Source organism: Schistocerca gregaria, chromosome 2 (assembly GCF_023897955.1).
Source record: "Schistocerca gregaria isolate iqSchGreg1 chromosome 2, iqSchGreg1.2, whole genome shotgun sequence".
Taxonomy (NCBI): domain Eukaryota; kingdom Metazoa; phylum Arthropoda; class Insecta; order Orthoptera; family Acrididae; genus Schistocerca; species Schistocerca gregaria.
This window is the reverse complement of record NC_064921.1, coordinates 196,922,679-196,935,932: the sequence shown is the minus strand read 5'-3', so window position 1 is coordinate 196,935,932 and position 13,254 is coordinate 196,922,679. Positions and strand designations below refer to the sequence as shown.

General features: G+C 37.6%; 1 protein-coding gene across 1 annotated transcript in view; it reads right to left on the bottom strand.

The window, feature by feature from the left end:
- Positions 1–13,254, bottom strand: part of LOC126336666 (elongator complex protein 3) — a 69,845-nt gene that overhangs the window by 4,205 nt on the left and 52,386 nt on the right. The window contains exons 7-9 of the mRNA XM_050000613.1: positions 6,110–6,242; positions 5,900–6,027; positions 3,785–3,966 (exon numbers count right to left, since the gene is read on the bottom strand). Of these exons, the coding sequence (XP_049856570.1) occupies positions 3,785–3,966; positions 5,900–6,027; positions 6,110–6,242 (443 nt within the window). The remainder of the gene's footprint in view (positions 1–3,784; positions 3,967–5,899; positions 6,028–6,109; positions 6,243–13,254) is intronic.

Below are 13,254 nucleotides of genomic sequence, written 5' to 3'. Positions count from 1 at the left end.
GAGTGCTCTTTATGACTTGACTGTGGATGTGCGGAGATTGATAAGTGATTGATGAGAAAAGGCACAAGAGATATGTTTCTGGGCAAGGTAGGGAGAGCAATTTCAGTCTGAAGGCTTCAACAGAGGTACTGATGTAGCCATCCTTGAAATGAAGGTAACATCAAGGACTTTAGCTTATTGAACTGAAGAGGACCTAGTGAAGCAAATTGGGCAGAAGGTGTTGAGGTTCTGGATAAATGTGGATAGGGTGTCCGCACCCTCAGGTCGATCATGAAGATATCATCACGGAATCTGAACCAAGTGAGGGGGTTTGGGAGTCTGGCTGGCCAGTACAGGTTCCACTAGAAGGTACATGAACAGATTGGCAAAAGCCTGTGCTCATGGCTGTACAATATATTTGTAGGTGTTGCCTTCAAAGGAGGTGTAATTATTGGAAAGGATGTAGTAGGTCGTAGCAATTGGGTCTGCAATCAGTCGGGTGTTGGGAAAGGTAGAGTTCAATAGCAGCAATGCCATGGGCATTGGGGATGTTAGTGCAGAGCAATGACACTGGTGAGTGGGGTGCTGGGTGGTAAAGGACTAGGAACTGCGGAGAGTCGGTGGAGGTAACAGTTGGTGTCTTTTATGTAGGAGGGTAAGTTACGGGTAGGAAGGTGTTAGTCCACAAGGGCAGAGTGTTTCTCTGTGGGGGCGCAGCAACCACCCACAGTGGGATGTCCTCGTTGGTTGGGTTTATGAATTTTAGGAACAATGTACTTCTGCCAGATAATCTCTGCAGTTCATAACCATAGTGGTGGAGCCAACTATGAATGTGGTACTTAAATTTTATATTTATACAACGAAGTTTGTTTGGTTCATTAATGTGACTGTACCATTTTTACATATGCCGACTTGATATGATTAGAAAATTGTGTGTACTCAGGTCTGAAAATGGTCATTACAGACCATAATTAATAACCTGGTACATAAAAAAGATTTTGTGTTATGCAACTGGAAAAAAATATTTATAAATATCATTCTGGACCAACAGGAAAATTTCCCTGTGACTGAGTTGCAGCTCACGAGATTCAGTTTGTGGTACAATAATGAAAAAACTGAAGAAATACAAACGCCATCATGGTTTCTTCAGCAAGGCCACACCCGACCATCTGTTCAACCCACATGAAAACATCCTTATATATTCAATGTGTATATTTTTAGTTATTTATTTTCATTGTGTGTGCAGTGCATTTTACACTTCAAATTCATACGTGTGCGAAAAGGAAAGACATTGTTTTGAACTCAACTGCCGTTGTTATTATTATTTTTCTGTCTTTGGAACTTTTATTACAAGGGGCATCTGAAAAGTTCGGTGAACAGTCTCAGAAAATAAAGCAAACAAGAGTTATAAGCAAAATATCTTTACTAGCCTTCAAAGTGTATTAGCTACAATACGCTTCTGACATTGGTAGATGCTTCTTATGGAACTGCACGAATCACTATGGTCACATGTTGTGACTCCCATTCATAGACCACTGTGCTTATACTGTTTTTGCTTGTCTTCAACTCTCCTGCTCTAAGTCTCAAAAACTGCTGCCAATTACCTGCAAGCATCCATTGCACTTGTGTCAGTGCAAAATAGGGCAACACGTTAACATGAAGTTTTGCTTCAAATTAAGGAAAACAGTTACATAAACCCATGGAATGTCAGTGCACGTCTAGGGCGTTGAAGTAGTGAGTAAAAAGCATGTGTTAGACTTATTTAAACATTTCAGAGATAGAAAGAATGGTGTTGAGGATAAGTTGCAGTCAGGTCAACGCACACAATAACAGACAACGCTGAACAAATGGGGTTAGTAGAACCATACTGATTCCAGTGAATTTTTCCTTTGTTAGAGCTTTTTGCATGGATGCATGGCAGAAAATATAAATTTCCATGCCACATTGATACAAGAGCAAAAACCACAGTCTTCTGTAAGAACATCACACTCTCCCACTTTAGAATTAATCTTATTTTGAAAAATATACCCTTTCCATACTGATCCAAGTGAAAAACTACACTTGGATCATTATGGCTTTCAGTTATGGCTCTAATTTAGTGTGAAAGCTGAAGTGACTCAAGTGCAAAATATTATTATGTTATGATTGTGACTTACAATTTGAGGTTCATGTAACATGTTATATAAAAGTCCAAATAGGTGCTGCTTATTCTTTAAAACTATGATTGTACACACATTTCTCACAACTAACTACAGAGTAATTTTTCAACTGGGAACAAAAGAAGTTGTTGTTTACGTCTAAGTCAGCTGTGTGATGACTTTATTTTTTCAGTTTTGACAATGTTTATATTTTCTTTGGTTTCGTCAATTCTTCCTATGTACTACATTCTCTCTGGTGTGCACTACATAGTGTTTATTGCGCACAAGTGTAACGTTGTTGTCTGCGAGTATATTTCCCTTGTCACAACAGTATGTCAGTGACATGCACAACAGAAACAGACACTGTAGAGCAGAAAATACAGTAGTGTTACAAAGTGCATTGAGAGATTCCAAAAGTAATGCGGATATTTACAGCGATCATTCATTCTACCAACCACCAGACCTGGCAAATAATCTCTCAGCGAATTAGATGATGGAGGTAAGCACTTATAAGAAGTGTTATCATGTAGTGGAATTCTGAATAAATTGCTTTTACCTAGGACAACTTTGCTCGAGATCTGACACAGATTTTTCTTTCATAAGTCAAGAGTAAAATAAGAGGACAGACATCTTCATGCCTCAGGCATGGATGGCTGTCAGAAGCGTAAACCTTTCATAGTACAAGACATAACTGGCAAGTTTGTGGATTTTGAAAGCCTATCAGATAACTACAAAAACTACCAAACTGTTTTCAGAGAGGGCACAAAGAGATCACAAATGAGAAAAATAAAATTCTTCAAGAGCTCAAAGCCTTATGCATTAAAATGATGACTATACAGGAAAGTAAACAGTAATTGACCTCAAACCTAATGAAACAGATTTGCATGCATTTCTGCTAAGTATCTGAAATTACATATCTGCTCAGGCTAGGACAGCCATAGAAAAAGATGTAAGACATTTAAAAAAAAATCTTAAATTTGTTCCACCTGTTCATAATCTGTTGTACCTGTCAATTCCCCATCTACCCAGAATAGGAAAGGGCAAAGAGGCCTAGGATGATGAAAATATGCATGATACCCTCCTAATTTGGGGATGATTAAGTGTGATTACCTTCTTCGATCTTCAGTGTCTCAATGTATGCAACTGTAATTCATTATTTGTTTGTACCAAAATCATGAAGGTGATTTGTTTGATGCAGAAACAAAACTTTTAATAGCTTTTTATATTTATTCTAACATTTTAGTCAACACTTTGCTAAGATTAAACATAAAAAATGACCCGGTTCCTTAAAACAAACTCAAAATGTGAATGACACTTCGATAAGTGTGTGTGTGTGTGTGTGTGTGTGTGTGTGTGTGTGTGTGTGTGTGTGCGTGCGTGCCACGTTCGTTTTCCGTTCTTCCACAACATTTTTGAATCAGTCTTTATTCTTGCTTTTCTCATTTCCTTTGGCAAACCAAATCATTTAGTGTATGATTCTTCTCATTCATGATTAGCACAAGACTACACAAGAGACACATTTCTTACAGATGACACAATAAGAAAATTTAGAATTCAAGTGATAAAATTTCACATAACCCACTCAATATTATTCAATAATTTATTTTCAACTCTATCACATTTCTTGCACTATGCACTTAATTACGCCATTTAAATTTAAGAGATACCTGATATTACTGCTATTTTAACAGATCCGTGCTCCTCCTTAGCAATCCTTTCAGCTTCTTCCATAAGTAACATTCCAAATCCTTGATGCTGAAACTTTGTAGGATCGCGTGCATTCACTGGTACTACACTACCATAAACATGAAGTTCACGAACTATTGAAACTCCACCCTTAAGTTCGGACCTGTAATTAAAAATTACTTCATTAAGTAACAACTGTAATATTAAAAAACACATAGCACAGTGTTAACCAGTGGTTTTGTATGTTGTATGTGAGTATGGTTTTGGAACTGTGATTTGGTTTTTCATGTTCATATTACCAGAAGTAACTCAGAGTTCTTGTTCTGCACATACCATCCTCAATTTACATTTTGCCCTTGTTTCTCCCCACGACTCTCAATGACTGGGAGTTATTGCAATTTAAGAGTGGTGATCAAAGAAGAGAGAGAGAGAGAGAGAGAGAGAGAGAGAGAGAGAGAGAGAGAGAGAGGAGGGGGGGGGGGGAAGAAGAAGTGGGGTATTTATTCTCAGAATTGCTCTAGCTTCTGAGTTTCTTTATTACAGTTCAATCAATACTCCACCTATTTACTGGACATAAACAAACAAATTACTTATTATTACCCCCACTCTAAGATCAACAAACTTTTACTGAAGACATATTAGCATTCTGCAACAAAACATTAAATTATCATTGGTCCACAAAACCAAACAATAATAATTCTTAATTGAAATTAACATAAATCCATGCATGACTATTTTTTGTGCATTTATTACAATGTTAACCACAGTTTCATATACATCTCACAGTGGTGAAAATCACATGCTCATCAAACAGAGGCACTATACACAAAAGTTATACCACCCAGTGTTACATTACATTACATTTATAGTTTTCCATGGATCCCTTGGAGAAGATGTAGATAACAAGTCAATTCCTATGGTGACACAGTAAATTGAAAACAACAGCACTCACTATCCAAATCCAGTCCAGATAAACAACAGCTAAAGCTATAGTTCGCTTCGTAGAGGCACAGTTGGATAATAATAACTAGCAAAGAAAATCCTGAGAGCGAGCCAGCTGCTACTAGGCAGCCTCATTTGGCCCGTTATGGAATTTCATGTGACCGGCCTGTGATACCAGCACCTTTCCTGCTGGAGGCGCCCTTGACATACGCATATTAACGTGTTTGTGTCTTCCATTTACACATTTGGAAGAGGTAACTAAACTAGTGTTCAAAGTTAATACCCTAGTGTATGGTGCAGAAACATGCCATTTCACTGCAAAATGGGCATAGTGTATTTTGTCCAACTGCTACCTAAAACTCCTTTCAAACACATGTTAAACACATTATCAACCCAGCTTGATTGACAACTCTGCTTCTGATCTCTTTTATCCTCTGTTTTCCCATCCCACTATTCATTTTTCTGTGCCATTTTCTATTTTCGTGTATTCTTTATCTGGTAAAGATTTAACACACTGAAGTCACTTTTCCTGCCACTGTAGCGCAACATGCCATAGCAAAAATGAACCATTTTGAGAGCTCTTTATTGTGGTGTATCTCTGGAACTGCATAGTTTCTTAATACACAAGTTGAATACAACACCCAAAAATATGGCATATTAGGCTCAGAAGCATTGAAATCAATATGGCAGCTGCTTAATTTGCTTGTGTCAGCCAGTCACAGCAAGCCATGGACATGTGATCTCATTGGCCAATCACAGAAAACACACATGTTATCTAGTCAGTCAATCACAACCCAACTTTTTGTCACACAAACACACAATACAGGAATGGTCAATGCTATGTCTTCACATACAATTTTGGTATATATATTTGGGGGGGGGGGGGGGGGGGGTAGTTAGTATGGGCAGTAAGAGCACAGCTTAAATTGCTTCGAGTGAAGCAATGACCTTTATATTCTTGAATGTCCAAATATTTACCTGTTCTCCTACACCCCCCTCCCCCACAAAAGAAATATGATGCAATTTCCCAGGGTGTAGGTAGGCTGGGACCCAAGAACACAGCTTAAATTGCAGTAGCCTAATATTTGTGATAATTCATACTACAAATTTTCCTGCTGCATGTGTGAATGAAAAAGAAATAAAAATTTCATTACCTAAATGTTTCCTCTGAGCACTTTCGCAAGCGAAGAAGACCAACAAGGATATCTTGCTCAGGATCTTCATAAGACAGAAATGTTTCCCAGCCACCATTTGCAACATAATCTCTTCTAATCAGTTCTACCTGAAAATAAGATCAGGAAGTGATAAACACTACCTGCACAAAAACATGAGAATAAGTACACAAATCCAGATTAAAAATTTACCTCATAGGGTCGAACTTTGTGATGAATTTCTTGTATCCCAACCTCTCTTGTTCTAACATCTCGACAATTAGTACCTAGATCCTTCATTCTTGCTAAGGCCAGTTCTCTCAAATTCCCATGTTCAACTCCAGAGCTGCAATTAAATAAATGCCCTTCGGGGAAACACATTTGTAATACAAAAAAGATACTTCACACCAAGTGGCAGTGGGAGATAACATGTATAGAAATTAAGGAAATGTGCAAGCTTTTGGAGGCAATGGCTCATTCTTCTGGTGGAAGGATTGAAGGGGACCGAAGAGGAATGAAGGAAGAGAACTGGTGAAGAGTAGGAAATGCGGAGAGTTATGTAAAAGTTGCCTGGAACCTCGGGTCATGGGAGGCTTACCTGGGGATAAAGGTAATGAATTTTTTATTTATTTTTGCCTGCTTTATCATTCAAATCTGCTGAACATTGACATTTCTTTCTCATCCTTTCTAGTAAGTCTCCCCTGACCTGGTGTTGTGGGCAACTTTTCTGTACTCTCACCATTTCTTAAATCTCACCAATCCTTGTCCTTTGTTCCTTTTCCTTCTCCTTCAACCCTTCTGCCAGAAAAGGAAGCCACTGGCTTCGAAAGCTTGCACATTTAACTTTTATACATGTTTTCTCTGGCTGCTGCTTGGTGAGTAAACTTTTTTTCTATACTATTCTATTTTCAAGAGTTGATTATTTTTGTTGATATAAAGATACTATTGTCGATTAGATCATTCAGGTTTCTTCAAGTATTTGGAAGTTTAAAATCTAGACTATTTGCATTTCATATCATCGTATATCATTACACAAAATATTTAGCTTAACAGATATGGTAAATTTAAATTACACAACTAAGCAATGCTCATTTTTAAACAACTAACCAAAAAATCCATTTTCAAAATAACTTAGGTGTTATTTCTCTTTGAAGCTTTTTAATCAAATATCTTGACTGAACAATGGACAAGTCTGCAAATTGCCACAGAATCATCAGAAATGGCAATCAGTGAGGAACGTCAGTCTTTTCATGTGGGATGTTGTAATCTAACTTATACAAGGAATGATTCTGGCCACTTCTGTAGATTGTGATTGCCACTACTGCTGCACAGTGCTAGAAAAAGAGCAGTTTATTTCAGAATTTCCAGCTGATTTGGTAGTGCTGCAAGAGGATTTAGCAGTTTTTCGCGCTGCAGTCTGCTGTACTAATGCTAGGTCTAGACTAGAAGGCTGGACTACAGTCATCCCTTCCAAATCAGTGAAAAGCTCAGAAGACTGAAAGTTCTGCTTTAGTCTAGCTGTCTGCAATAGCCTCAAACATAAGAATATTTTGGACAAAAGCATTCAGTCATTTCAAAGACTTCTGAAGCAATCTGCAAGTAAGACAGCTATGTGTAATAAGGCAGATTTTAAGAAGACCAAACATGTCTTATAGCTGAGTGGTAGCCACGAGAGAGGAGAAACTGGTTCAGCCAAGTGCAGGTCTCCGTGATGTCACCTGTGATTTAGGCTCTTTGGAGATGGATACTGGAAATGAAGACCATATAGCAATAGAAGGAAGTGCAAACAACAGCTTGGACCACAACCTTAATTACTATGACAGATCAAAACAGTATCCTGCCTATACAAGCGATTTCCAATGTGTTCATTTCACCTTTGTAAAAGCATCTGAAAGACAGAGCTGCATAATAAATATAGTGACAGCAGATTGTACAAAGCCAAGGATATTACAGACAATGCATTCATAGTCTTTCATCAGAAAATCAAAGAGCATTTAAAAAAAAGAGAGAGCGAGAGAGAGAATCTGTCATATCCAGCCAGCAAAATGAAAAGAGAAATTGACAACACTGTTGTTTACAAGCAACTAAAAGAGCTGAAACAAATAAGCAGCCAAGTCAGGTTGGAATCCCAATTCGGTTTTACAGAGAGTATTTTCAGCATTGGCCCCTTACTTAGCTTACATTTATCATTAATCTTGCACCCAGCCCAAGTCCCCAGTGATTAGAAAGAAAGAACAGGTGACTCCCGTATATAGTAAGTAAAGACCTATATCAGTTTGGTGCCGAATTATTGAGCATATGCTAAGTTGAAATACAATAAATTTCGTCGAGACAGAAAAGTTTCTGCCCACAATTAAATAGGGGTTTAGAGAGTATTGTGCATTCAAAGCTCAGCTTACCCTTTTCTCACACAAAATCCTGAGAACAATATTGTGGAAGGGCAGTTGCTACGCGCCATTTGGCGGAGATGCTGAGTCGCAAATAGGCACAACAAATAGACTGTCGCAAATATAGCTTTCAGCCAGTAAGGCCTTCATCAAAATTAGATGACAAACACACACGTACACACAAACGCAATTCACAGACACGTGATTGCCAAGAGAGCCACGGATAAAGCACAATAGGCAGGTTCGACATACCTTGGTTTGGCTGAGAGAGTGCCCCACTGCTGACTGTTAACTAAGGTCCCGAGCATATAGAATGGGTTCTTTGATATATGAGCAGATCAAAGACTCTTTAAGTCATAGAACCCAGTATGCTGTCTTGGATGGCAAGTCCTTATCAGAGACAAGGGCATCTTCAAGAGTTCACCAATGAGGTGAGATAGAACTGCTCTTTTTCTCTCAGAACACACACTTATCTGACAGATAGGTCGAGCAGCAATGTGTGACTGTTTGCTGATGACACTAAAGTGTATGGGAAAGTATCATTGTTGAGTGACTGCTGGAGGAGACAGGATGACTAGGGACAGAAATTCTCTTTGGTGTCATGAATGACAGCATGCCTAGATGTAGAAAAATGTAAAGCCAGACAAGTAGGAAAAACAATCCTGTAATGTTTGAATACAGTATCAATGGTGTGCTGCTTGACACAGTCATGTCGATTAAATATCAATGTGGAACACTGTAAAGCCGTATGAAATAGAATGAGCATGTAAGGTCGATAGCAGAGAAGGCAAAAGGATTGGTTTATTGGGAGAATTCTAGGACAATGTAGCTCATCTAAGAAGGAGACCACATACAGAGCACTAATGCAACCAGTTCTAGAGTACTGCTAGCGTTTGGGATCCCCATTCTATCTGATTAAAGAAACACTTTGAGCCAAATCTAGGGTGTACTGCTACTAGTTTCAATCAACAAGTGAGTATTATGGAACTGCTTTGTGATCTCAAATTGGAATCCCTGTCAGAAGAAGGTGCTCTTTATGTGAAGCACTATTGAGGAAGATTAGATAACTGACATTTGTGGTTAACTGCAGAAGGATTCTAATGCCAGCAACTTGCATCTCACATAAGGACACTGAAGATAAGGGAAATCAGGACTCATTCATAAGATATGTAGACAATCATCTTTCCTTCGCCCCATATATGAGTGGGATAGGAAACAGAATGACTAGTAGTGGTACAAGGTACCCTTCACTGTGCACCATATGGTGGCTTACAGAGTAAGTATGTAGATGTAGAAATGAAACATGATGAATTACCTAAAAAAATGATGAATTAATTTGATGACATATGAAAGCAGTGCATGAAAACAGGCACCACAGGCTAAATTACTGCAATGCTTATCACCTAAACGTTTCAGCAGATCATCAGTGTGTTCCTCCCAATTCAATTTCTCCAAAGTACACACACAGAAATTTTGAATAGTCTGCCTTAGCAACAGACTTCGTTCAAAGTCTATGTTTATCAATGTGTTATGCCATTTACTGCAATGAACTGTATATACCACATTTGCTAAAAATTTAGTGAGGATCAATTTGCAGAGAAACACTTAGTAATTTTCAGAAAGACTGTATTTATAATTTCCTCAGCTAATGCTTGTTTGTTTGTTGGGTGTGATTATTATACCTGTATCATCAGCACAAAGAACTAACTTTGCAGTTCATGAATATACAGTGGTGAGGTATTGATATATATTAAGAACAATAGTGGACCTAATACTGAACCTGTGGGACACAATTTTTGATAACTCCCCAGTTAAATGACAGCTGATTTTTGCAGACTGTACTGTTAATTTCAACCTTCTGCTTTCTTCCAGTTAAATATGAAGCCATACACTGTCCCATGCGAACCACAATTCTCAAGTTTATCTAGAACAATTTTATGATTAACACAGTCAAAAGCCTTTGAGAGATCACAAAAAATTACAGTGGGTGATGTCCAGTTACTAAGAGCATTTAATATTTGATCAGTGTAAGTATTTATATCATTTTCTGTTGGAAAGCCTTTCTGAAAACCAAATTGACATTTTGTTAGTACTTCATTTTTACAAATATCTGAAGCTACTCTTGAATACATTACTTTTTCAAGAATTTTGGATGAAGCTGTCAGAAGTGAGTTTGGGTAGTAGTTGTTAGCATCAGACCTGTCCTCTTTTTTACACAATGGTTTAACAATAGCATAAGTCAATCTATTCAGAAAAATGCCGTGTTTCAGTGAGCTACTACATATGTTGCTGAGAATCCTACTTATCTGTTGGGAACAAGCTTTTAATACTCTCTTCACATAACATTGATTCCATGAGCTTTTATTTTGAGTGAATTTAGTATTTTCCTAATTTCAGTAGGGGAGGTAGGTTAAATTTCAATTCTACCAAATTGTATAGGTATTGCCTCTTCCATATACAGCCTTGTGTTTTTTTAATGAACAGCTGGATCCTATTATCTCTACAACATTTAAAAAATGATTATTAAAAATATTTTCTACTTCTGACTTTTTGCTAACAAACTTTTCATTGAGACTGATAGAAATACAGTCTTTCCGCACTCTAGGTTGCCCAGTTTCTCTTTTAAAAATATTCCAAATTGTTTCAATTTTATTATCAAAGGTGCTAATCTCATGCACAATGCACAGACTCCAGGACATTTTAATAACTTTTCTTAATACAGTGCAGTGGTTCTTATAATGTTTGACTGTTTCTGAGCCATTACTCATTCTAGCTATAAGATACATTTCCCTTTTCCATTTACAAGTCATTTTTATCCTTTTTGTCAGCTATGGCTTTTTGGATGGTTTCTTAGTATTATATTTTACTGTTTTCTTTGGGAAACAGTTTCCAAATATACTCACACAGGTATCATGAAATAAGTTAAATTTTATATTAGCATCAGGTTCCCTGTACACCCTGTCTAACTGTTGCAAGCTTTTCCTAAAATTTGCAACTGTTAAATCATTAACTGAATGCTATTGTGAAGGACTGTTTTGCATTACTGTATGGAGCTATGTCATTTACTGTAAGTAGCTATGCATCATGAGCAGACAGACCATTCTTTGATTAAATGTACTTTGGTCTAAAAAGCATTACCTATCAGTGTGCTGCTTTCCTGTGGTACCCAAGTAGGAAAGTCAATAAAAAGATATCAAACTGAAAGAACCAAGTAATACTTCAAGTCATGCTTTCTATCGGATTCTTTCAGAAAATCTACAGTGAAATTCATGCAAATAATAATTTGCTTCCCTCTATCAGGCAGATAACACAACAAGGAATCCAAGTTTTTCAGAAATAGCTGAAAATTTCCCAATGGGGACCTATATGCAGCTATAATTAGAAGAGTACCATTTATAGTTTAAGCTCCCAGGCACATGCTTTTATATGTTGCACTATACAAAATTTTTTACTTTCCAAATTTTTCACACAATGTAAGTTTTAACATATATGGCAACTCCTCCTCTCTCCATAGGGTTTCTACTTATGTGTGCTGAAAGCTTATATCCACCTAAATTTCCTTTTCCATGTCTGTGACTATATATGCGATGTTCCGACAGGCTTAGTACATCTATTTCACTCTCAGTTTTGAAACCTTCTAAACAAACAAGAAGCTCATATACTCTGGTACCTGCCTGTCTGGGATTCTCATTAAGCTTAATTTATTCAATGTTGAATCATTGGACACTGATCTTAGCCTAAAAAAGACACACTTCCTTGAGTTTTGGTGTCCCCTTCACCCCTTAAATATTTTGCTATCACCCCAGCTAATTTACCCTTCCCTTTCCAATTGAGATGCAGGCCATGCCTTGTAAAGTCCCATCTACCAATAGCATCAACAGAAACCAAACCTACGTCTGAAATTAGCCGCTTGAAAAAGCTGATTTAACTCCATACTGACCCTCCTGACAGAATTGTTCAATTGGGGCCAATCATACCATATGAAAGCAGGAACCAAGCCAATGTTTATATTGTTTGTTGCAAATGCAATTTTTAACAGGTCACATTCAATATTGTAGCCCTGATCCCTATCAATGCTGTTTCCTGCTCTACCCACTATCACAACATGCTCCTGCTTTGTAAAACCCTTGGAGAATGATTCTACATTGTAGAATTAAATATCTTCTGTGGACCAAACACACAGGTAAAACTCAGATAGCAAATACAGCAAGACAGCAGTGGATGAAATACATGCATTCAAATACGGAACAAGGTTCAGAAAGAATGGAATGGAAGATGACCCAGAAATTCGCAAGCACTTTGATTGGGTACAATGAGTATGTAGAATCTAACAGGGAAGGTGGAGAAGGTGGTGGTCTCAATGAATAAGAGGAGATGGTGTACTAAGATTGTCTGTAATCAAGTGGAAGCATGAGGGAAGTAGGAAATAGAGTTAGGGATATAGGATGTGCCTGAGGGGAAATGAGGAAGAAGGAAGACATGGAGTGGCAATAGTTACAAAAAGAAGGTTGAAAGTGGAAGTAAAGGGAATAAGTGACAGGATAATGATGGAAAGAGTAAGAATGAAAGTGGAAGGGAAGGATATGAAAATTCAACACATATGTATCACAAGTTGGATGTTCAGTTAAAGAGGAGGAGGACTTTGAAGAGGAGAGAGAGAACCAACCAGTCAAAAGATCATGAAAATGGGTAATCTAAATGCACATGTGATCAAGGAAAGAGAAGGGTATGAAAAAAACGTGGTAGTAGAAGAGTGAAGAAGGAGAAATGAGAAAGGACAAAAATTAACAATTGAAGATAGACTGCTACTTATAAAAAAGATGACACATTAAGCTGCAGACAGTCACAACTAAAAGACACTTATACATTAGTTTTTAGCCACAGCCTTCATCAGGAAAGGCAACACATGTACATTCATTCACACAAGCAAATACACGTCTTACACACATGACCGCCATTTCCAGCAGTTTG